At 43.5% G+C, this 26071-nt stretch overlaps 1 protein-coding gene across 2 annotated transcripts in view; it reads left to right on the top strand.

Annotated features, from left to right (window-relative positions):
• Nucleotides 1-294: 294 nt before the first annotated feature.
• LOC121014270 (proteinase-activated receptor 2) overlaps nt 295-26071 on the top strand; it is a 101773-nt gene continuing 75996 nt past the window's right edge. Inside the window, exons 1-2 of one of the 2 annotated variants that reach the window (XM_040450352.1) lie at nt 349-649; nt 14612-17771. In XM_040450352.1, coding sequence (XP_040306286.1) covers nt 562-649; nt 14612-15807 — 1284 coding nt within the window. In that variant the 5' untranslated portion in view covers nt 349-561 and the 3' untranslated portion in view covers nt 15808-17771. Of the gene's footprint in view, nt 650-14611; nt 17772-26071 lie in introns of those variants that run through there. The other variant, XM_040450359.1, reaches the window with a different exon arrangement.

Genomic DNA, 26071 nt, shown 5'->3' with positions numbered 1-26071 from the left:
CCCTGTTCCGAGGACCCCGCCGGTCTGAGTCACTGAGAGTTTGTCGGGTCAAAGGCGCCCGGAGGAAAAACTGTCTCGGTTAGATTCCCCCGCCGGGCAGTGGCCGGCTGCCGGGACCGGGGCAGGGAGGGGCGCGCGGTGCAGCGCACCGCGAGAGGTCGGGTCGCCGAAGCCGGGGACAGCGGAGCGGCAGCCGAGGGGCTCACGGAGAGGGGGAGGGGGAGGGGAGCGTGTGGCGGGCGGCCAACGCCTGGACGCGCACACTCGGCGCCGGGGGGCGCCCTTCCCCGCTCGTGCGCCTTGGCTCCTGCGCGCCCGGGTTCCGCCCCCCGCCTTCGCCTCCGCCTGCGCCCTCGGAGAGCCACCGCACACGCCACCAGACACTCCGGCCAGTGGGGCGACGCGGAGCGTCCTCCCTCTATCTCCGGGCAGTGAGCGCTCTGCCCGCCCGCGCGTGCGCCCCGGCGGGCGGCTGGACCCCGCGGCGAGAGGGAGAGCGCAGGGAACCCGAGCCGCTCGGAGGCGGGGCCGTCTGCCCGAGCCGCGCGGAGCCTCGGGACAATGGGGCCGCGGCGGCTGCTGCTGGTGGCCGCGGGACTCAGTCTGTGCGGCCCCCTGCTGTCGGCCCGCACCCGAGGCGGCAATTCCGGTGAGAGCTGCCCCGGTATTCCCTCCCTGCTCGTTGTGGGCCCGGCAGCCAGGGACCCCGCGGGAATGGAGCGGGCGGGAGAGGGGACCGAATGGGTACAGGCTGCGCTTTCCCCTCGACGGCGGTGCCCTTGGCCGCACCCTTTGTCTCAGGTTGTTCCAGAAGCCAAGCAGCTATTTGAGCTGAGATCCAGAGTCTCCCCCAGTCAGATCCCGGCGGGGATTATGAGCCATGCTCCTTTGCACTTGGTTTCGGAGGATGCAGCCTTCTGGGGACGTGGTGTTGGATAGGGAGGAGGAAGAGGTGGTCACATTTTCCTGGGGAAGCCTGAGGCCCCTGGCCCCTCGTTGCTTTTGTTGCCACTGTGTGACCTGTTTCTCCCAGGACCGCTCCAAAAAGAACGGGTCTTGGGTTGCCCCACCAGTCTACGTTCTGGCCTTTTCAACATAAAGTGGAGAAGCGCTCCCGCTGAAGTTTTGTTTTGCTGGAATTGTTTCTCTTGCACATATTACGGGCGAGGAAAATGGTGTAGAGAAAAGCTAAGTACTGGGGACTTTTCGTAGAAAATCATTATCAGCAGCTTCTGACACGGGCCGTGTGTATGGGGAGGTGCTCATGGTGAGGAATGTATGGTGATAACAGGATAGCCACAGGATGGCAGTGGCAGCGGCCTCAGTGATGGTGCTGGTGGCTGGGAGGTTTTGTTACCCAAAACCCAGTCTTCCAAGTGAGCTGAGGAAAGAGAGATCCTCTCCCCAGAACCTGGCTCCCTTTGACACGATGGGAGTTCAGTATTTCTGTTTCTGGCATGCTGCAAGGAGGAGGTTGCTTACCAGCATATAATTCTCGCCATTAGTGTGTATTTTTAAGTATCTGGCTACTCGACCAAATAAATGTATTTTCCAAACGCCCCTCACCCCTAAAAAGCAGGACAGAGAAGTTGTTTTTAACTGGTAAAGGCACTAGTTTGAAGCTGAGGGGGGAAACATTGTTTCAGGTTCTTCATAGCGATAGTACTTCATAAGCTTTTAGCCCCCTCCCCCCCCCCATTTTTTTTTTCATGTACAAACAGATTCTAGCTGGATTTCTTATGGGTAACAGATTGTGTACTTGACATTGTTTTCACACTGGAACCTAGTGTAGGTGCATCAAGAAAAAGGTGGTGGGGTGCCTGGGTGGTTCAGTTGGTTAAGCATCCTACTCTTGGTTTAGACTCAGGTCATGATCTTAGAGTTGTGTGATCGTGCCTCTGATGGGGCTTCTTAACAGGATGGAGTCTGCCTGGGATTCTCTCTCTCCTTCTCTCTCTCTTTGTTCCTCCCCTGCTCGAGTTCTCTCTCTCCCAAAATAAATAAACCTTAAAAAAAAAAAAAGAAAAAAGAATAAGGGGCGCCTGGGTGGCTCAGTTGGTTAAGCGTCGGACTTCGGCTCAGGTCATGATCTCACCGTCTGTGAGTTCGAGCCCCATGTTGGGCTCTGTGCTTTCCGTTCAGAACCTGGAGCTTGCTTTGGATTCTGTGTCTCCTTCTCTCTCCGCCCCTGCCCACTCACTCTGTCAAAAAATGAATAAACATTTTAAAAAAAATTTTTTTTAAAGAATAAGAAGTGACAAAAATAGTGTTTTCTCTGCTCTGCGTCTTTGCTCAGGGTGAGTTTGGACACGGTGCTTTTGGGAAAAATAAAAGCTTCAGATAGAGGCCCAGTTTTGCAGGAGCTAGCCAAGCTGCTGTGGATAACTGGCATTATCTCCTGGGGTGTTTGAGGAAGCATGGAGAACTGAGCGTTGTGTGTGGTGTTACATGTGCTGTATTATGTGACTTTGTAATTTTATTTTGGGACAAGTTGCTGAGAATACAAATTGTTGTTTGTGATTTGGATGGTAGTGTTGGGGACAAGTTTATACAAGCGCTGACCCACTGTAGTCACCTTTCCTCGCAGTGGCCTCGGGGGAAGATTCTTGGTCTCTGTTAAGGAGTAAAGTTAAGGCTGCTGTTTGTGCTCTGCTTTCTTCCTTATGAACTGAGAAGGTACATGCTAAGATGGGCTAGCCGGTGTGGGCGGATAACTGAACACACACACTGGCTCATTTGTCTACAGTGGATTCTGGAACCACTTGGGGAGGGAAAGAAGAAGGGACGCCGAGGGAGGAAAAGGAGCTCAGGCTAAGTGTCCTGTTCCTTGTCAGACCCTGGGTTGGGAGGCATTTGCACTTCAAAGTATCTTAATTTTACCCTGTCAGAACACTTGGTCAAGGCAGATGTTTATCCCGTTACCATTCTGAAACCAAGGCTCAGAGACAGTATACCGAAATTCCAAATGGGGGAGGGGGCCCTGCATGCAGGAAATAAGTGGGGCCTTGTCTTTAGAGAGTTTAAATCACTAATAAAATCAACTAAAAAATAGGTCTGCTTTTTCTTATCACCGTTCACAGGCAGCTCTAAATAGTATCTGTCATAACCGGTTGTATGCGATCGGAGGAAATGTGAGACCCCAGGCATTGGCAAGCCCTCCAGGCTGGCCCTGCCCACCAGTTTGAGCTTTCCTGAAGCTCTTGGGACTTTTTGTCCCCACTCATGTTGGCATTTCCTGCACTGTCACTATGTGGGTATCTCATCTCTCCAGTTAAGATTATAAACTTCCATTTATCCCCAGGGAGTCTAGAACCAGTGTTCATTCAGCCGACATTTATTGAGAAATTCATGAGTTCATTAGCTGGTTTACTTTCCTTTGTCCATGCGATGTAAGTGACATGACTTGCCTTCATTAAAGAGGGCCAACATCCAAGGGGCGACGTTTGTGAAGGTTGTGAGGTTCTGGAGGGTGAAAGGGTTCGAGAACAGCTGATGGTGACCATGGTAGAGGGGATTGGGTGGAAGATTCTACATGCTGCCCACCTGCCCAGAAGGTCAAGCCCAACTCCTTAGCATAGAGTGAGGTGCCTCTCCCCTTGCAGGATGGGTCCCCAGCCTCTATCCAGCCTCCTCTTTACATAACCTGTTACATTACCTAGATTTCCCCCAGCCCCACCCTTCACTTCCTCCTCCAAGGAGCTCTGCTTTCTGTGTCTTCTATCCCCCTGCCACTCCCTCTGGCCAAAATGCCCTCCCTTACACCCCACGTATTCACATTTAATTAAAAACAGCCACTCTGTATCAAGCACCTACTACAGCAACATCGTGCTTAGGTTCTTTACATACACTTTCTTGTTTATTCCTCATGACAGTCCTTTCAGTAGATGTCCCCTCCATTTTGCAGGTAGGTAAACAGACCCCCAAATGGTTAAGTCACAAGTCTAGCAAAAAGTGGATCTGGTATTTGACCACAAGCCTGTCTTTCCTAAGTTCTGGCTTTCTCTATCTGGCCCCTCTCCCCGCCCCCCTCCCCATAGAGAAGAAGACATCCAGACCCCCTGTAGAGAAGAGTAACTCTTAGGTTCTCCAGAAAAGTCTGCACCCCATTGGTCTGTAGCCCAGGCCTAGCACATGGAGGTGTTTAGGGAACATTGATGCTTAGGTTGTGGTATCCTACCATTTACTTTTGCAAACACGTGATAAGACAGGCCATAAATGCATCCCTACTCATGAATATGCTAATTAATTGGCTGTTACTGAGAGACTGTGATCTTAAGCCTAAATAAAAGGCACAAAATTGGACACTGATTCTACCCTAAGCAGACCAGAAACCTCTGTAAGATTGAAAGCCAAATTTCTTATGAAAAGCAAGAGTCGCCTTCTACTCTAAAAATCTACCTAAATTAGTTTCTTCCTTCTCTCCCTCCCTCCTTCCCTCCTCCCCTTTTTTCATCCCCTATGCCTTTGACGTTTATTTTTATAGGCCATATAGAGATAATAGGTTCCCCCTAAATTAGTCCACCCTTCCTTTGTGTGAGGGAATGTTTCTGAGGAGTGGGGGCCCCTTCTCAGGAATATTCTCATGTCCTCTCTGCTGGATGCCTTTGCACCCCTCTCTCCATCTTTCTAATTCAGTATTTCTCAGCCCTTTATGTCTACATGGATTGGTGTGCTGTGAACCCTAACTTGCACTTTCTCACCAGCTCTGAATTTGCTCCTTTTCCAAAATGCTTCTGGCCAGCCCTCCTCCCACTGCCCTCCCTGCCCCTTCCCCCTCCCTCACTCAGTTCATCTTTGTCCTTGTCACCCTCACACACTGGACCTCAGCTGAGCCTTAAGTGTGTGCAGTTCCACAGAGACAATGGACTCTCCAAGACCCTTGGTTTCTAATCTTCCCCGCTCTCCTCTGTTTAGACACACATTCCTCTTTTCCCTCAGAGCTCCATTTTCTTTCTTTCCTGTATATTTTTAAATTGAGGTAAAGTTTACAGAGTGTTAAATTAACCCCTTTAAAATATACAGTTTAGGGGTGCCTGGGTGGCCCAGTGGGGTAAGCCTCCAGTTCTTGATTTAGGCTCAGGTCATGATCCCCCAAGTTGGGCTCTGCACCACAGTAGGGAGCCTCCTTGGAATTCTCTGTCCTTTCTCTATGCCCCTCCCCCACTCGCATGTGCATGCGCGCTTTCTCTCTCTCTCTCTCTCTCAAAATAAATAAACATTTTAAAAGATAATAAAGTACATAGTTTAGTGGTATTTAGTACATTTACGATGTTGTATAGCCACTACATCTGTCTAGTTCCAAAATATTTTCATCACCCCAAAACAAGCCCCTTAAACCCCCTTCTCCCCCCAGCCCCTGGCAACCACAGATTTGCTTTTTGTCTTTGTGAGTTTACCTCTTCTCTGCATTTCTTTCTTTCTTTTTTTTAAAGATTTTATTTTATTTTTTAAATAATCTCTGCACCCTACTGGGGGCTCGATCTCACCACCCTGAGATCAAGAGTCACATGCTCCACCAACTGAGCCAGCCACACAGCCCCCTTCTCTGCACTTTGTATAAATAGCATCATACAGTATGTGGCCTTTGGGTTCTGGAGGACTCTCCTCTCACTAGTTTTCAGGCTCCCCTGTGCTGTGTATACTTAGGAAATCGTTCAGGAAGAGTCATGAGGAACCACAGCCTTGGTTTATTTTTTACTATGAGGCTGGTATTGGTTTCAGCATTCAGAAATTTGTTTATTTCCCAATTTTGAGGTTTCTGTCATTCTTCCTTTTGTCTTCTCTTGCTTATACCCAGAACTGTCAGAGCAAATAGCTCTCCCCATGGGCCGAGATTGTTTTTTTCTGGGTATGAGCGTCCAATTCCTCCAAACACCCTTTCCACACTGATCCTGTGATGGTATTTGCAGAAACCCTCTGAAGTTACAACCTCCATTTCCTCCACCCCAAGGCATCCGATGAAGTTTTGTCACTTCAAGGCCATTACAGGCCTTTATGCATTCTTTATTTACTTTCAAAAGAACCAGCCTTTTGACATGACAGGAATAACCTGTAATTTGCACTTGAAAACAAATTTACTTAATTTTAAGAAAGGACCTTATGTAATCTGTATTTCAAGTCCATGATGAATTAGAAGTCAGGTATTAGGGTATTGTAGAATAGTGTTTTCCAGTATTTTCTTTTTTTTTTGCTAACAGTAAAGACTAAGAAATATACTTTTTATTGTGACACAGTAGTTGTGTGTGTGTGCAATAAATATGCATGGGCAGTTGTGTATATACATAGACATGAAATAAAAGTTCTTCTGAACTATACTCACCTTTACCATGTGCTATGAAGTCCAGTATTTCCTACAGTATTCTACTTTTTCAAATGCTTATTAAGCCTTCTAAATTGATTTCATAACCATTATCAAGTCTCCACCATCATGTAAAGCATAGTGTAGCAGGCTCAGTGTATTGTCCCATGGTTAGCAGAGTTGACAGCCTTACTTGTTTTGTGAGAAGAGTTTGCTTTCCACGAAGTGCTGTTCGTGATAGTTTCTGTCACAGTCTAGAATCCACATTGTCTGAGTTCAGGTTTACAGACTGCAGTAGGACTTGGGCGGGTTTGGGGACGGAGGCAGCTTAGTACCAGGAGGAACTGATTATTAACATCTTTTAGAGTGAATTAGTTTTCATTTTAGCTTGTTTTTATAGAGAGCAGTGTCCCCAGGACCTGGAACTCAGGGCTTCTAACTTTTGTGACTAAACAGGCCGGAGGAATGGGAAAAACCAGGGAATCAGAATTGTTCCCAGAGAGGCCTGCTAGTGTCCTAACCCCCCATGTCAAGCCCTGGCCTCCAGGAGGCTCCAGCCTAGGACCCCACATGCTTCTCTTCTGTCATCTTTGTGCCTGTTCTAGCCTTGAGTGCCCCCACATTGAAATTTTCTGGTTGCTTTTATCTTGCGTTCCCCTGTAACTCCTCTCCCAGCTTCGTCTTAAGTTTGCTCTCCTGTGCTTCCAGCTGAGTCTCTGCCCCAGGGATGTGGGATAGAAGGGAAAGCAGCCCCTGATACTGGCAACCTCTTCTAAACCTTGCAGTCAGTGCCTACCTTATTCTACCTTTAATTCTGCTTTTCTCATAGCAGAGACTTTTGTTCATTGCTGCTTTTGCTTCCGCCCTATCTTGAACACTCTTTTAAAGATTAGTTTTTCTGGAATGCTTGGGTGACTCGGTCGGTTGGGCATGCAACTTTGGTTCAGGTCATGATCTCACAGTTTGTGAGTTCGAGCCCTGCATCAGGCTCTGTGCTGACAGCTTGGAACCTGGAGCCTGCTTCCGATTCTGTGTCTCCCTCTCTCCCTGCCCCTTCTCTGTTCACACTCTGTCTTTCTCTATTTCAAAAGTAAATAAATGTTAAAAAAATTTTTTTTCAAGAAAAAAAGATTGGTTTTTCTGTTTTGTCCTTGAACATCTCTGTACTACAACTGATTTGTCTGTGAGAACTAGGTTGTTAGCATGTGATTGGTGTGTAGCCAAGGTCAGCAGGACTCGTGAATTCCCAAGCAGTGATCAAGAACATCATCAACTTAAGTTACATATTCACCTGGTCATGTACCGTCTGCTCTAGTTACAAGGAAGGGCACATTCATTTGTTTGCTGAAAAGGTTAGAGGAAAGTAATTATACTGTTTTAGGAGTAGGTCATAAATCTCAGGTCTTATTTTTTTATTATTAAGTTTGAGAGAGAGAGAGAGTACAAGTGGGGGAGGAACAGAGAGAGAAGGAGGGTTGGAGGGAGAGACAGAGAGAGAATGAGAATCCCAAGGAGGCTCCACACTGTCAGCGAAGAGCCTGATATGGGACTTGAACTCATGAACCGCGAGATCATGACCCGAGCCAAAATCAAGAGCCAGCCACTTAACCACCCTGGCACCCCTCAGGTCTTTTAAAGAGACAGGGTAATGCGGTATGGTTCAAAGGGTATGAGCTTCAGAGCCAGGAAGATCTAGGTTCAAATCCTGGCTCCTCCACTTCCTGTGTGACTTTGGATTAGTTACTTAGCCTATCTGTGCCTCTGTATATTGTCCATACAACAGGGATTATAATACTTATCTTGTAGAAATGTTAGAGTTACATGAGGTAAGTCATGAAGTACCTAGCACAGAGTAGGTGTTCAACACATGTTAAGTGTTTTTCATAACAACTCCTCCATATTCCAGAAAAGCCTTTGAGGAGTTGGTATTGCATGAATTCATTAAATGTAAAACAATGTTCATTTACACATTCATGAACTTTTTTCCCTTCAAGACTAAAATAAAAGGAAAACAAGCAAAAACCCTTGTCCTTAGTTTCTAGGAGTAAGTAATTATGCGTACAATATTTGTTGTTCCTTTTTTTTTTTTACCTTTTATTATGAAAACTTTCAAACATACCCAAAAGTGAACAGTATAATTATTCCCCATATTTTGTTTTACCTACACCTCACTTTTCTTCCTCCCCAACTGAACAATATTAAAGCAAATCCCAGACACATACATCATTTCATCCACAAATGCATTGACATATATCCTCAGAGATAAGAACTCTTTTTTTTTTATGTATAACCATAACACCATTATATCACCTAAAAAAATGAATATCAATTTTTTTATATCATGCACTATTCAGTCAGCATTCAGATTTTGCTGATTGTCTCATAAATGCCTTTTTACAGTTGTTTTGTTTGAATCAGGATCAAACAAAGCCAACCGTTGCATTTGGTTGGTATGTCTCTTAAATCTCTTTTACTCTGTAACTGTTTCCCCTCTCCTCCTTTTTCATGGCTGTTTATTTTTCAAAGAAACTGGGTCATTTGTCACGGAGCCTCCCCTGCCCGCTGGATCCGGCCAGCTGCGTCACATAGGGTTGGTTGTTCATCGTGCCAATCTGTCGCCTGCATTTTCTGTCACATGGTAGGTACATCAGCAGGCTTGATCAGATTCGGGTTTGGATTTTTGTAAGACTAAATCGGCAGTGGTACCGTGTACTTCTGATGCATCTCAGGATTGCCTCTCTTTTTGTGATCGTGAGATTACTCAGTAGGAGAAAAAAAGAATGAAATCTTAAAAAAAAAAAAAAGATTACTCAGCCGATTCAGGCATTTGTTTGCTGGCTCCGGCTGTTATGAAGTTTTCTATCCACCTCTCATCCAGTGGCTTTAGTGACCACTCCTGATTAGACTGAGTCCCTTTTTTCACCAAGAGCTTCCAAACGATGCTTTCCTAAATCTGTTACTGTTTCTGTGTTTGTGAGCTGGAATTGTTTTATAAAAAAGAACCTTCTCTCATTGACTGTTTTGTTTCCCTGAAAATACAATTTATATAGAAAAGGCAGGGTAAATGCTTGAATCTTGCTTTTATTTACCAATTTTTGTACAGGGTCCCCTCATTTCCTCCAGAGGTGACCAAAAAGGTTTCATTTTCCTTTGAGGATCATTATGAACTCCTGGATCTTAACATATATGACATATTTCACATGTTTTAAGTCACTCTTGTCATTCATTATTCTTTTGGTGGTCAGTTGTCACACCTTGGCCAGTGAGAGCCCAGACTCCAGAGTCGAACCTGACCCTAATATTCTTTTTTTTTTTTTTTTGACCCTAATATTCTTTAAAGAATAGAGATTCAGCTAGTGTATTTCTCACCCCACATCTGGAACTAGCCATTTCTTTCAGGAGCTCTGGTTCTTTATATTGGAAAATGGTGTGTATTTGCATTTGAGGCAGTGGAGTATTCCAGTAATTTTGCTGTTTGTCATTTGATGGAATTAATATGTTTCTGTTAATTTTCCATCAACTTCTTCTCTACTTCTCTTTAGTCTGTGGTGTTGATTCACTTGTGGAGAAGTGCAGGGTACAGCTGTCCTGCTCTGTGTGGGAATGTGGGCAAGGTCCTGAGACTTCTGCTTTGCTAATTCCTACAAAGCAAAAGCCCTGTAGGCCGGAGCTCTGAGTCAGAACCAAGGCTGGTGCTTCAGCGGAGGCTGGCATGGTGTAAATTCCAGGATCCCAAGGGACCTCGGTACCGCATCTAGTCACCACTCTGCTTCCACGCTAGATCTCATCAAAGATAAATGAAGCATGGCCTGACTTTCTCCAGTTAGAGAGTCCATATTTAAGCATTTAGCAGTGTGCTGTATTGAACCACAAAATGACTCTAGGGTCATGTAAGAGAAACATAAATTGAGTGAAACTTAGCAAGGAGTATGAGAACTGATTTTAGGACTTGAGCTGCTTTTTGTGTGTTTGAAACCATAGCTTAACAAAACCACAGATGAATTGAGAGAGCGTTTGGCACACTGACAGGCGCTTTCTCCTTGACCTGTGAGCTGTGCCAGGATGGGAGAAAAAGGGAGATACTCAAACTGAATTTCAGCCTAAGGGGCTTGAGTTAGTTGGATATGTCTATTTATTTGGAATTGGTTTTGTTCTTTCTTTGGTGCTGGTATATACTTAAATCAAAATTTGGGGCGCCTGGGTGGCGCAGTCGGTTAAGCGTCCTACTTCAGCCAGGTCACGATCTCACGGTCCGTGAGTTCGAGCCCCGCGTCAGGCTCTGGGCTGATGGCTCAGAGCCTGGAGCCTGTTTCCGATTCTGTGTCTCCCTCTCTCTCTGCCCCTCCCCCGTTCATGCTCTGTCTCTCTCTGTCCCAAAAATAAATAAACGTTGAAAAAAAAAATTTTTTTTTCCTGACATTTTTTAATTCCAGAAAAACCAAAATATCAAACCTATAGTAGCAAGAAAAGGTGATGCCTTAGGTAATGATATTTAATCAAGGGATTATGCATTCCTCCTGGGCTCCAGCCTGTAAAAATGTCATGTCTCAGTGGGTATAATGTTTCCGTTATAAACACCATACTGCCTAAAAAGACCTAGCCAGGGAAGAAATTTTTTTAAAGCAAATACTTAATGCCAGAGTACTAAACATAGAGTAAAACCCAACAACAGTTTTATTTTCAGATGAATAGATAGTATCTAAGAGGCTTAGTTATAAGTGCTCAGTAGTTTTCAAATTATGTCATTCCTCTAGGTAATGTCTGAATTCGTACCTGTCTGTGCAGGCCTGTGTGTGTGTACTTTTTCCCTCCACGCATGACAGAAGTCCTTAATCAGGCCAGGTTTCCAAACTGCAGAGTAAAATTGTGTTATCTTTAGGTTCTTCTGGGTCAGCTTTTTTTTTTTTTTAAGTTTATTTATTTTGAGAGAGAGAGAGAGAGAGAGAGAGAATATCCCAAACAGGCTCTGCACTGGCAGCACAGAACCTGACATGGGGCTTGAATTCACAAACTATGTGGTTATGACCTGAGCCAAAACCAAGAATCGGAAGCTTAACCAACTGAGCCACCCAGCACCCCGGGTCAGCATTTTTAAGGACACTTATCTTTGTGGTATTAAAATGCCAGAACCCATTCATTCTTTTCCTTCAGTTCTGACTTATTCATTATGACCCCGAGGTAGCCTCACATCCCACAGGGGCTATTCTTACTGGTGTTAGGCCTCCCTGTGACTGGGTCAGTATGCACACAGATTAAGTTAGATGCATCACAAAAGGGAAGAAAGTTATACTTCCGGAAAAGGCTGTGAATTTGAAATTTGATTTGCATCTCTGAATGCTGGGGCTATATACTTTACAACCTGTTCATGTTCCTCATCACACTGAAAAATTAAATATTGCTAAACAGTAGGGAAGAGGTGCATAGATTCCATTTTAATTTAAAATAATTGAGAGTAGGGGCATGTGGGTGGCTCATTCACTTAAGCATCTGACTCATGATTTTGGCATAGGTCTTGATCTCACAGTTTGTGGGATTGAGCCCCACATTGGGTTCTGTGCTGGCAGTGCAGATCCTGCTTGGGATTCTCTCTCCCTCTCTCTCTGCCCCTCCCTTCCCCATGCGTGCATGTACTCTCTCAAAATAAATAAGTAAACTCTAAAAATAATGAGAGTAAGCAAACAATTGAGTCTAAAAGCAAGCTTCTCTTGAAGTGAAAGGAGGATGATATTAATTTCTTACGCTGATTAATTTTTATAGTTTACAAAGTTACTGTATGTCCTAATTCACATGGGATGCACCTGGCTCCAGATTTGTAGGCCAGACAGGTATATGAATCCCATTTTTATGATTCTGAGACTGAGTTTGGAAAGGTTAAGTGATTCCTCACAGAGCCAATATTAGAAGGCAAATCTGGGAATAAAAGCCAACTTAAGGAGCACTACCATGTGCAGGATGCTAGAGATTCAGATATTCATAGGAATGGTTTCTTACCCTTGAGGAATAATCGAGACATACATGTTTTCTCAGAAGCTCATCCCTGGAGACATTTGTCCTTCCTGGTGACAGATCTCCCCTTCACGCCAGGCCACCCCTTCACCCTCAGGGGCCCACTTAGGACCTTGCTGAGGTAGCCTCACCTCAGTCTTTCACCTCCAGTCCCTGTTCTCCTCTAGCTGTGCTCCTTGTTTTGGAAATAGATGCCAATTGATGGTATTTTATTTTCTAGTTCTAGAATTTCCATTGGTTGATTTCTTTGCTGATAGTTCCTATTTTTTCATTCATTTCAATGAAATAGTTCCCTTTAGTTCATTGCAACACATCCTTTAAAATCCTTATCTGCTAAGTCCAACATCTGGATCATCATGGGATTGGTTTCCACTGATGATCGTTTTTCTTAAGACTGGGTCACATTTCTCTGATTCTTCTTGTGTCAGATGATTTTGGATTATATCCTGGACATTGCCATTCTACAGACTCAGGATTTTGTTTTATTTCTCTGAAGAATTGTGGTGTTTTTGCTGTAGCAGGCAATAAATTTGGTTGGACTCAAACTGCAAACTCTCCATCTTGAGCAAAAACGCCACTTCAGCTCTTCTGTCTTCAGCAGGGCTGCTTTTTACACTTACATGTACGTGATTCCAGAGTCAGCCACAGGCCAGGGCAAATGCACATTGGAATTTAGGACTCCCCTCTCTGACTTCTTTCCTTTCTAGAATTCTCTCCTCACTTGCCAGTGACTAGAATGGCCCTGAACTCTGTCCTCTGGTTCTTCAGGCCGGAAACTGGGTTTTTTATCTCAGTTTTAGCTATCTTCTGTGCCACTGATTTTGGCCTTCCCTCAAGCTAAACAAGAAAGTCAAGAAAACGAGAAAGTCACTGGACACCATCCTTTCTTTCAATATTCATTCCTCCTCTCCCCAGTACTACCTGATGAACCTAAATGCCTTCAGGTCATTGACTGGAGGGAGGCAGAAGGTCAAGAGTTTGTAATTTTTATCTAAGGGATGGTTGGGTCCGGTGGGACACTATCTCTTCTGTTACATTATGCCTCTCTCTGTAAGCGTTTGTTTGCACAAAGGGTCCACCACTGAAAGATGAGAACAAAAGTTTGACAGTTCACTGTATTTATCAATTTGTAGCCAGATTTTAAGCCTCTAACATCACTTCTCAGGGACCTGCATGTCCAGCCATTGTTGAGGCCACTTTCAGTGATGGAGGCTTTGCCCTTCTTCCTCTGTGGTTTCTTTCCCAGTTGTCAGCTTCCCAAGGCCCAACAAAGGCTCTTTGTCCATGTCTCCTGAATGGCAGAATTTTAGCCGAAGCTCTCCAGAAGGAACAGCTGGTGGAGTTCCAGCAGCTCAGGGTGGCCATTCTTTGATGAACACTTTCATTGGGTGCTTTTGGTAGAAGATGATGGTAAAAGGAGGGAGTCTGCAACTGAGCCTTTATTTTGACTTCTGGTTGACACTCAGAAGAGCCTGGTTAGCCTAGCATCGGCGTTGATGCAGATAGCATTCTGGAACTCAACTGAGGAAGGCCATCAGCCCAGAATATCTGCTCCTCCACAGACCTGCTCAGGAAGGAGAAGGAAGATGACCTAGGTGGTGTGCACCTTGTGGTTATATTAGAAGATGACCCGAAGGACTGTGGTTTGGGTCCAAATGTGATGAGACATTTGGGACATCCTACTATGTAAACAAACTGAAGATAGTAGAGGAAAACTCCTGTCACATGGACAATGGCCATGGAAATGGGAGTCCTCAGTCCTACTCTGAGTTTGGCTCTAGCGCCATAACTGAGGAAGTCCCCTCACCTTCCTGCAGATGTTTCCATTGGGAAGCATGGGTTTCAAGGGGTGTCTGCAAACTAAATGGAGAAAATACACACACGAAGGCCTGTGGAGGAAAACGAAGTCATAGAGCCTGGGAGTGATTTGCTTATAGAGACGGCAGGTAGTGTGGAAAAGAACACCGCTGTTTTCCTTCATGTCAGGCCCTCATCCTTTCCTGATGCCTTCAGGGTATATCTCCGAAAACATATCATTCCCCTCTGTCCTTATTTTCCCCCCTCTGTCATTCTGAAGAGCAGAGTTTTAAGTGTTTGCTTGTGCCAACAAAAAATGCTGTACAGTATTCTGAGTCCGCTAATTCCCTGATACGATCTGTAACCCATTGTGCATTACTTGCTCTTTACCACTCTCCTAGTAAGAACACAAAAAATAAAAATAAAATGTACTCTCTAGTTTGCCTTTTTAATTTGTTCTCTTTGTTTTCTTTCCTTTCTTTCTTTTTTTTTTTTTTTTTTTTTTTTAAGAGTCAAAAGCACCCAATGTTACCTTGGACATCCGGTCATTTTTTTTCAAGAGCACCAACGACAGATTTGAACCATTCCCACTAGAAGACAATGAGGCGAAAAACGGAAGTGGGTTCCCTGAAGACAGATTAAGCTCCATCAACAGAAGCCATCCTCTTCAAATACTGTCCTCTCTGCCCATCTCAAAAGATGCCTCAGGATATCTGACCAGTGCCTGGCTGACGCTTTTTATCCCCTCCGTCTACACTGGTGTGTTCGTCGTAAGCCTTCCTCTGAATGTCATGGCCATCCTCGTGTTCATCCTGAAGATGAAGATCAAGAAGCCTGCTGTGGTGTACATGTTACATCTGGCCACAGCAGACGTGCTGTTTGTGTCAGTACTCCCGTTCAAGATCAGCTACTACTTCTCCGGCACTGATTGGAAATTTGGGTCCGAGATGTGTCGCTTCGTCACTGCAGCATTTTACTGTAACATGTACGCCTCCATCATGCTCATGACAGTCATTAGCATTGACCGGTTTTTGGCTGTGGTGTACCCCATCCAATCCCTCTCCTGGCGCACTCTGGGAAGGGCCTCCTTCACTTGTTTGGCCATTTGGGCTATGGCCATCGCCGGGGTGGTGCCTCTCCTCCTCAAGGAGCAAACCACCCAGATGCCGGGGCTCAACATAACCACCTGCCATGACGTGCTCAATAAAACCCTGCTCGAAGACTATTATGCCTTTTACTTCTCAGCCTTTTCTGCTGTCTTCTTCTTTGTACCGCTAATCATTTCCACAATCTGTTACGTGTCTATCATTCGATGTCTTAGCTCCTCCGCCGTTGCCAACCGGAGCAAGAAGTCCCGGGCTTTGTTCTTGTCGCTTGCTGTTTTCTGCATCTTCATCATTTGCTTTGGACCCACAAATGTCCTCCTGATTGTGCATTACTCATTCCTTTCTCAAGATTCCATGGCAGAAGCCACCTACTTTGCCTACCTCCTGTGTGTCTGTGTTAGCAGCATAAGCTGTTGCATTGATCCCTTGATTTACTATTATGCTTCCTCTGAGTGCCAGAGGTACCTCTACAGTATCCTATGCTGCAAAGAAAGTTCTGATCCCAGCAGCTATAACAGCAGTGGTCAGTTGATGGCAAGTAAAGTGGATACTTGCTCTAGTAACCTCAGTAATAGCATATACAAAAAGCTCTTAACTTAGGAAAAGGGACTGCCAGTTAGTTGAAAAGAAAAGATTAAAAAAGTGAGTAACCTGAGGATTCTATTATTCCTTGCCAAAAAGGTATTTGTGATCAAAAGCAACACATCTATAATTTGCATGCCTCTTTCTTATGAGAGCCATTAATCATATCTATTAGTTATAGGAAAAGATAACAAGAATAGAAAACAGTGTTATTCCAAGAGTATTGCCAGTGCTACAGTAATAACTGAATGTCATTTTTTTATATATTTATGTGACTTACTATGTATGTGTGTATGTGCATACATACACGCACACGTATTTGTATCATTTTGCGTGCAGTATAGAATAGGCACTTTGAAACCCTGTCTTTTTGCCCCCTAGGAAATAAACCCTAGTTTTCTGATTTTATGTGCAAAGTTTAGGTTGGTGGATGAACGTCTGAAGATGTTCATCAATAGGGAGGGATTCCGTGGTTTGGACTCATACGGCTTTTGCAAATAAATGTGTTTTGAAATTGTTCAACAGCAATGTTTAAGTTATTAAGGGATAAGACTTAGCACTATCTGTGTGTAGAAAAGGTTCTACTGTTTTTCACTTTAAACGTATCAAAGTTTGAATTCTTTAGATTATGAAAACAGATAGATGTCTCACGCCCTCTGTATGTAAAGCAAGAATGAGCATAGGTCCCACGAGTGACCTTAGGTTGGCTTTCAAAGCAGCCTGCCCCGGATGGAGGACTCCAAGCAATAGATACAAAGCAGGGCCATTTCAGACACGGACTGGTCACAAACCCTCCAGCTGAGCCTCCCAGAGATCAGAACCAGGGCCACCACCGTTACTTTCTCCTCCTGCGGTTCCCACAAGGGCTGGCTGTGAGCTCTCTTGTCTATTAGAATTTGGCAAAGTAGGTTATACTATCCCAGGAGATAATGAACGTAAAAGACTTTTTTCTGCCCGTTTTAAGAATAGAGAAGGAGGTCCCATTCACTTCCGGCAATTATCTCACAAGGACCATTCTCAGATGGAAACACTCATGGAGCAAACATGAACACACGTTGTGTGCTCTGGGCACAATGATGGGTGCTGGGCATACAGAGTTGACTGCGACCGAGACCTGCCCTCAAAAAGAACGAAGTAGACCAGTACAGGGTGTGGTATGTGTATGATAAGTAAATATGTCCTTATCTAAAGAAGCTTTTTTAGCCCAGTGTAACCATGCAAGTTTCATAGCAAGGATCGTCAGTTGAAGAACTTTGAACATTTTGGGCTACTGTTTCCAATGGTTATAACTTCAGATGAAAACATAGCACAATACAGGAATTACATTTTTAAAAAACAAGTCTTCCGTTCTATGCTGGTTGAACACTATTTATTTACAAATGTATTCAGAATTTAAAAATTTTTAAAGAATCATTTATGCTAGTTTGATGAGAAATAATAGGAGAAATTAAAACTGACTTTGGAATCTAGGAAAATTATTCTTTTTTTTCCATTTACTTTTTTTAAGAGTTAATGAGATGATTTTAAAAGCATTTTTTAACCCCATGATTCGTATCAAGTACAGGAAATCCTCATGGATTTGAGAAAATAATTTGAAAATTACTTTGAAATGTATATTTTTTCCTTATGGAGCAATGTTGGCCTTTTAAACAAAAAAATAAAACAGTTTCAAGGCAAATGTTTACCTTTTCAAAAGAGCAAACGCTTTCCAAATGCCATAGAATAATTTACATGAAAGAGCATAATGTAAGGATAAGCTAACATCGATTTTATTTTTTTAGCATGGGTTTTATTAACTTAGTTACTATATTTTATTCAACTCAGTGGAGATTGTTTATTCAGTCTGAAATATTAATATACCTCTGACTTTATATGACTATCATTACTATGTTATCATTGTGTACTTATGTCATTGTTTTTATGTTTTCTGTTTTTAAAAAAATGTATATAACATATTAATAAACATCAAAGTTTGCTTGGTATTTGTTTGGAATAAATTTTGACTGTATCTACCAGGGTCCTGGCAGGAAGGCCAGTCTTAGGGCTTAGCTGAACAGTATTTAATGAAGAGGCGATGGGGGCGCCTGGGTGGCGCAGTCGGTTGAGCGTCCGACTTCAGCCAGGTCATGATCTCGCGGTCCGTGAGTTCGAGCCCCGCGTCGGGCTCTGGGCTGATGGCTCAGAGCCTGGAGCCTGTTTCCGATTCTGTGTCTCCCTCTCTCTCTGCCCCTCCCCCGTTCATGCTCTGTCTCTCTCTGTCCCAAAAATAAATAAACGTTGAAAAAAAAAAATTTAATGAAGAGGCAATGTGCATTGATGTGGACAGGGTCAAGGGAACCCACAGGGGATGATGAAGCACCCCAGGGGCTAGCAGTTCGAGGGTGCCTTTACACCCCCAGGTCTAAAGGCGGTGGAGGAGGGAATACTCTGACCTTTCCCTCAACCCTCTGACGACTCAATCGTGGTACCTCCTCGTCTTGCTTCTGGTCTTAACCTAAACTCAGAGGTCAAGGAAACCTGGGTGGCCCAGTGCATAAAGGTTTGCTTCTTGGAGCATGGAGAATGGATCTGAAAGAACAAAGGAATTGGATGATGAACTTTCTGTATCTTTTTTTTTTTTTTTAATTCCTTCTTAAGAGAATGGAAGGTTGTACCATTGAGAATATGTTCAGATTCCTGGGTTGTAGGCATCACGAACAGAATCTGCAGTTCTTTCCTAATGAAGACAGAAAGCAATGAAATGTCAGAGCCAGTAGGGTATATCGAAACCCCAAGAAGGATTGCCCTTGAGTGACAGTCCTTTGCCATGTAATGCTCCCTGGGGCAGGGGGCAAGGAGGCAGGAGAGAGAATTAAAAGCAAAATACTACCTCTAGGAGGTGAAAATCAGCAAGAAAAATTCTAGTAACATATTTCTACATTCATTGTCAACAAAAATTGTTTTCAACTGAATAAGAATTCTGTTAAGACACAGAATTTTTAAGTTAATATACAGGCTTAAGTTTCTGAGGCCCACATGCTCCACAAATGTTTCAGGATTGGGTATGTTGAAGTAGGCCCAGCTCATGGCCACCAGAAATAGGATGCCTACCCTAAACAGAAAGTGACCTTTAAACTCTATTGTTGTTATTTGTCAAAATATGTTTGAAGTCAAAACAACACATTTGAATTCTCTTTTTTAAAAAAATTTTTGAGTTTATTTCGAGAGAGACAGAGTGTGAGTGGGGCAGAGGCAGAGAGGGAGACAGAGAATCCCAAGCAGGCTCTGCACTGTCAGTGCAGAGCCCCATGTGGAGCTCGAACTCCCAAAACCGTGAGAACATGACCTGAACCAAAACCAAGAGTCGGATGCTTAGCTGACTGAGCCACCCAGGCGCCCCTGAATTTTCTTAATGGAAAAATGTTTGTTTTTTCCACCTAGTCAAAAATAGGATTTTTAAGGAAATTGAATATTTGCCTGTTGAATATAAATGTGGAAAATTTGAGGTTATACTTATGAACGTAAGAAATCGTTTTAAATGTTGGCATATCCTTTAGGAAGTCTTGAGCTCTGCGAGCAAGTGGAAAAAGTTAAGCAGTGTTTATGACCAAGCTTTTTAAGTGTGTGAGGCCTGGACCCTCCACTAGAAGCTTATCTTCCCCCAGGTGTCATAAAAATTAAGCGGGAAAACAGTCATTAACAGTAATTTCCTGGCAGAAGTGACATCGCTGGGTGGCTGTTTCTGGCAACATTACTAGACCAAATGTGTGTAGAGAGTAACTGACCACAGGATCAACCTGTGTTTTATGAGCGAGGTGTGGTTAAGTAAGCCACAGTGCACACAGAGAGAAGAAATGCTTCAAGGCAGTGATTCTGAGTCCTTGAGACCTTTTAGGGGATGTATGAAGTCAAACCTATCTTAAAACACTAACGATGTTACTTGCCTTTTCCTGCTCTGGTTTTCTCACTACCATACAGTTGAGTTTTCTGGAGGCTGCATGACACATGATATTGCAACAGCCTGAAAGCAGAGACAGTTAAGAAAATCTGACTGTCTATCAAACCAGCCATTAAAGAAGTTTACAAAAACAGAAAACAGTGCAACTCTCCTCAGAAAATCAATAATTGTTTGGGGAAGAAAATTTAAAAAAAATATGTCACAGATTTTTTTTTTAATTTTTTTTTTTCAACGTTTATTTATTTTTGGGACAGAGAGAGACAGAGCATGAACGGGGAAGGGGCAGAGAGAGAGAGGGAGACACAGCATCGGAAACAGGCTCCAGGCTCTGAGCCATCAGCCCAGAGCCCGACGCGAGGCTCGAACTCACGGACCGCGAGATCGTGACCTGGCTGAAGTAGGACGCTTAACCGACTGCGCCACCCAGGCGCCCCAATATGTCACAGATTTATTGTTATTTCCAAGTGAAAGAAATCTTTTCAAACGTTCTCCATTTTAATGTCTAATATGGTAAATGTTGGTGGGTAGAATCAGTGGTTTGCTGTTGATCTCCAGAGAAAGAAAAAAGGCCCAGATTTGTAGCATTTGCCTGTTTCCATAGTGTAAATGCCCCTCTCAGCTGCCAGTTTCAAGCTTCCAGTGGTTTAACAGTTGGCTTCAAAAATTCCTGAGTATTGAATTCTGATACAAGCTGACTCCAACACACCACTGGATATAACTTACTTAAGTGAAAAATCTTCAGGGTCCTCAGTAATTCTTAAGTGTATCAAGGTATCCTCAACCGAAGAAGCTTGAGAACCCTGCTCTTATGCAAGATTTGCCAACTTTATTGCCTTCAAGAAGACAGAAATCAATCATATTCAGGGGCGCCTGGGTGGCTCAGTCCGTTGAGCATCTGTTGGTTTCTGTTCAGGTCATGATCTCGCGATTCGTGAGTTCAAGCCCCTCATCGTGTTCTGCACTGACAGTGAGGAGCCTGCTTGGGATCTCTGTCTCTCCCTCTCTCTGCCCCTCCCCTGCACGTGCTATATACATATATATATAAAGACAGATAAATCTATCTTAAAAAAAAAAAAAGAAATTAGCCATAATTAGAAAGCACTTATAAGGGCGAACAGTTGGTTCACAGCTACAAGCCACCACATTGAGTTTCTGGCAGCCTCACAGCTGAGGGGGTCAGCACCTTACAGCAATGGCAACTGACTCAAGGCAGCAGGTCCAGTGTGGCTTAGAAGTTAGTAAGCTTTGTGTGAGGTCTGTTTTGCAGCCAGCTGCTATGAACCACCCCTGGCAGCATCACTAAAGTGAACATCAGGCTCCATACTTCTTGTCATGGGGACTGTTGGTCTTCTGGAAACACAGAAAACCAGAGGTCAGATTCAGAAGCATCTTGGAATTTAGATAACACAGTATGTTTTTAACCAGCTGGCTATATGCTCACAACTTCAGGAAATGACTCATCAGCACTGTGGAGATTAGCTTTGAAAGCTGCATTTATAGCCTGAACACATCAGGTGGTGGCAGGGCCAGTCTGCCTCTTTTGCCTATTTTAATAACCACAATATTGGGCCTTTTTAGCATGCTGCTGTGTGACCCATGCAGGGAAGTGAGAACATGAGAGAGGGTGGGATAGGCAATACTATGATGCATTTAAGAACAAGACCCTGGGATGCCAGCCTGGCTCAGTCAGTAAAGCATGAGACTCTTGATCTCAGGGCCTGAGTTCAAACCCCAGGTTGGGCTTAGAGCTTACTTAGGGGGAAAAAAGACCTCAATTGATCAGCATGTTTTTGTTGTTTAGCTGCCTATCCCAAGATATATAATTGCTCTTGAAATTGGCCTACATGATGCCAAAAAAGAATTTATTTAATGTATCCCTGTTTCCCAGGAGCTAACCAGGTTTTGGATTTAATCATAACATAGAATGCTTTGTTAAGAAGCATGGATTTTGAAGACCTCAAATCTTAGCGTTTTAGCACCTCTGCCTTGTTAGAAGGAAGTTTTGGAAACTTTAGGTCAGTTCTCATCTCTGGCTGCACATAGAGTCATTGGAGAGCTGTTAATTCCATTGGTCAGTCCTTACCCTTGACCAACATGAATCAGAATCTTTGGGGATGGGGCCTGGGCGTCCATATTGTTTTCAAGCTCCTAGGATATTCAAACGTGTAAGCCAGGGTTCATGCCACTGCTTTAAGAGAGTGCTTCTTGGGGAGCCTGTCCAGCTTCATCAGTAGAGTGTGTGACTCTAGTTTTTGGAGTTGTGAGTTCAAGTCTCACACTGCACATAGAGCTTATGCTAAAGAAAAAAAGAAGTGCTTCTTGGGCACCTGGGTGGCTCAGTCGGTTGAGCATCCAACTCTTGATTTTGACTCACGTCATGATTCTGGGGTCGTGGAATCAAGCCTTCGGTCGATGAGCATGGAGCCTGCTTGGGATTCTCTTTCTCCCTCTCTCTCTGCCCCTATCCCCAGTTTGCACGTGTGCTCTCTTTCGTGAGTTCTCTCTTTCAAAAAAAAGTGTTCTTTAAAAGTGCTTCTCAAATTTAACATGCATTCAAATTATCTGGGCATCTTCTTAACTGCAGTAGGTCTGGGGTGGGGTCTGAGTGTCTTAACAAGTTCCCAGTGATGTTGACATGGATGTTGACATGATGGTTCTTTGGACCGAACTTTGAGTACCAGGGCCCTGAGGCAAAATTTGACCATGTTGGAGGTTGAGGCCCTCAAAAACTTCAATTCTCATATTCTTAAAATCATTTTCTGAGACATTTTTTTTTAATCATGGTAAAATTGGGGCAATTTTTAATGTAGCAGCATAAGTGCTTGATCAAAATTTGTTTTGGGCGCTATCTTACTATATTTTGTTCTCTGCTCTTGGGTGCTTTCCTAGGGGGAAGATAGCTTAAAAGGCTTTAATCTCATACATAAAACCATTTCACAAAAGGCTAGGGATTTAGAGTGGCGACTCCAACCCTCGTTTGTAAAGATAGTGCAGGGCAGATAGCAGCAGCGCCTGGTTACCACGAAGAAGATGTGTTTCTTGTCTCTGGGTCTGGCTGAAAAATGGTGACCTCAGGGACATGCTGGGGTACTAGTAAGCATCCGTAGCTTCAGTCTTGATGGTGCTGGAATGAGTGGCTATGGAAACCCTCAGGCAAATGAGTCGGTCCAGGCGTCATCCTGAGGGAATCCATGACTCCACTGTGCCTGGGAGAAAACAAAGGTTTGGGAGGTCAATTCTAGTAACATGCATTTGCAGCATGTACCATAAACCTGGGATAATTTCTTCATTCTGGAAGCCCTTTTACAAGGTGATGAAAAAACTACTGAAGGATAAAAGAAGAACTATAACTTGTATGGGGAAAATGTTGTATCTCAGCAATAATCGAGTATCTGCAATTAAAAATTTTTTAACGTTTATTTATTATTGAAAGACAGAGACAGAACATGAGCATGGGAGGGGCAGAGAGAGGGAGACACCAAATTTGAAGCAGGCTCCAGGCTCTGAGTTGTCAGCACAGAACCCGATGCGGGGCTCGAACCCACAAACCGTGAGATCATGCCCTGAGCCGAAGTCAGACATTTAACCAACTGAGCCACCCAGGCGCCCCGAGTATCTGCAATTAAATACAAGAGAGTACTGGTTCCTGTCTAGTTAGCAGTGGATTTTTTTCTATGACGGCTATAAGCAGCTTCCTAAGGAAGAAAGGCAAGAAGGAAAATGTAAAAACAGCAAGAGTAAGAGAAAGCTGGTGGGCTTGCTTTAGGAAAGCAATCCGACAAAATGGCATCACCCTTCAGATAACCATAACCTTGGATCCAATTGTATGACTTCTGGGAATCAGTCCTCAAGAGATCACTTTAAGTAACAAAAAAAGCAACAGACTTCTAGTTTTTAATAGCATCCTTATGTACATATTTGTTAAAGCCTAGAAACCCTCTAGATGTTCAACCCTAGAGTACTGCTTCAAAAACGAGCACACCCCTTTAAAATGGCAGGTATTGGGGCGCCTGGGTGACTCAGTCGGTTAAGTGTCCAACTTTGGCTCAGGTCCTGATCTCACGGTTTGGTTCATGAGTCCTGTATCAGGCTGTCTGCTGTCAGCACAGAGCCGGCTTCAAATCCTCTGTCCCCCTCTCTCTGTGCCCCTCCCCTGCTCATTCTCTCTCTCTCTCTCTCTCTCTCTCTCTCTCTCTCTCTCTCTCTCTCAAAATAAATAAATAAACTTAAAATAAAACAAAACAAAATAAAATGACATGTATGATGTGCATAGAATGGCACTGAGAAGTGCTTATAATACTTAATTTTTTAAAAAGCAAGGTACAATGATGTGTGTGTAGTATGAAACCAACGATATGGGGAAAAAAACCAGATCTGTGTGGGATCTGTTAACAAAGGCTAATGGGAAATATACCAAACTATTTCTATTAAATTGTGTTTGGAGAATAGGGCTACTTTTTCCCTTTTATGTATTTCCTACCTCTTTCCTGAATATGTGCTACTTCTCTAACAAAAAAGCAGTCATATTAAAACAAAACAAAAATCGGGGGCACCTGGGTGGCTCAATTGGTTAAGCGTCCAACTCTTGATTTCAGCTCAGGTCATGATCTTGCAGTTTGTGAGATCGAGCCCCCATGGGACTCTGCACTGACAGCGCAAAGCCTGCTCAGGATTCTCCCTCTCTCTCTGCCCCTCCCCTGCTCGCTCGTGCTCTGTGTGTGTGTCTCTCTCTTTCTCTCAAAAATAAATAAAGCTTAAAAAAATCGAATAAACAGAAAAAAAAACACAACAAAACCCTGTCACCTGTCACCACGTTCTTCTCTTTTCCAAAGTACAAAGGTGTATGGTCCTGCCTTTGCTATCATTTTTGGACAGACACTCTTGAGCATCTCCTCACCACAATTAGTACTTCATGCCTCAATATGTTATTCAATCAGGGGATAAAAATGTTAGAAAATTCTGATTTTACATCCACATCTTCACCATTATTCCAGAATTACTGTGTAGAATCCGCAGTGCTGCAAAACTTGAAAACATAAAAATGTCTTTAACTAGCCAGACTCTAAAACCAGAAATATTTGTATTTGTCCCCATAGCTACCAGAATGTTCAACACAGGGGCGCCTGGGTGGCTTAGTCGGTTGAGCATCCAACTTCGACTCAGGTCACCATCTTATGGTTCATGAGTTCGAGCCCCACGTTGGGCTCTGTGCTGACAGCTCAGAGCCTGGAGCCTGCTTCGGATTCTGTGTCTCTCTCTCCTTCTCTCTCTCTGTCCCTCCCCTGCTCATGCTCTGTCTTTCTCAAAAATAAATAAACTTTTTTAAAAAATTTAAAAAAAAATGTTCAACACAGCATATGTGACCATACATAACCAGACAACATAACCAGAGCTGGACTTTTTCCTCTAACAGATTTTGTACTCCCACCAAAAGGACTGCTCATTTATTTTCCTGTGGAATTCATCATTCCTCATCAAGCAGGAAACATTATTTTCTCAAAGCAGAACAAAAGCTTTATTTTGGCTGATTCCATTACATAATTAGGTCAGTCTTCTTATTCTTTAATTTATATATGTAACCCACATATTATTATCTAGTATTTGAAAAATCTGATTAATTCTTCCATAAGCTCCTTTAAAAAAAATACTAGAGCTTTGTTTCTTTAACTTGCTTCTACCTTACTTGACCCATGTTGTTGGGTACTTAATTTCGCTTATTCCTTTTGTTATAGTTGTCAAATAATCCATCTGGTGAAAGTGGATCAAGCACCCACAGACTCATTATTTCTGCACAGTGAAGGCAGCATGGGGCATGGGTACTTGATAGAACCACACAGAAATGACAACACTGAGCATTTCTCAAAAGGAATCCATAAAAATCATTTGAGCTGCTTGTGATAATGCAGATTTCTGGGCTCCATCCAATACCTGTAATCAGAATTTCTGCACTGGGACCTGGACCATCCACATTTTTAACAGGGGCAGGGGTGTTTCTTATGCACACCAAGCGTGAGAACCATAGAACTAATATTTTCCGAAAATCTCTGACCTAGTGTAATCTCTTCCTGTGGTCAGGAAGTAGCAAATCATCGTTTATCTGTTAAAATGCTAATGTTTTTCATTATCCTGTAGATTATCATCTCTATCTGCAAAGTTATTAGAGTATTATGATTCTGAGCTATTTCTCCCTAGATATTGGCCATAAATATCAGGTTATATCCTTTGAAAGATTTAGCCTTAATTGTTTCTGTCATTTACTTTGCCTTTTATGTGTAGAAATGGGTACCTTCTCCTCTAGACATACAACTCAATGCTCTGTGTTCATGTAGGATTTTTAACATAATT

The sequence above is a fragment of the Herpailurus yagouaroundi genome, unplaced genomic scaffold, assembly GCF_014898765.1.
Source record: "Herpailurus yagouaroundi ecotype Mexico unplaced genomic scaffold, PumYag 29, whole genome shotgun sequence".
Lineage (NCBI taxonomy): Eukaryota > Metazoa > Chordata > Mammalia > Carnivora > Felidae > Herpailurus > Herpailurus yagouaroundi.
This window is presented reverse-complemented; position numbering and strand designations above follow the sequence as displayed.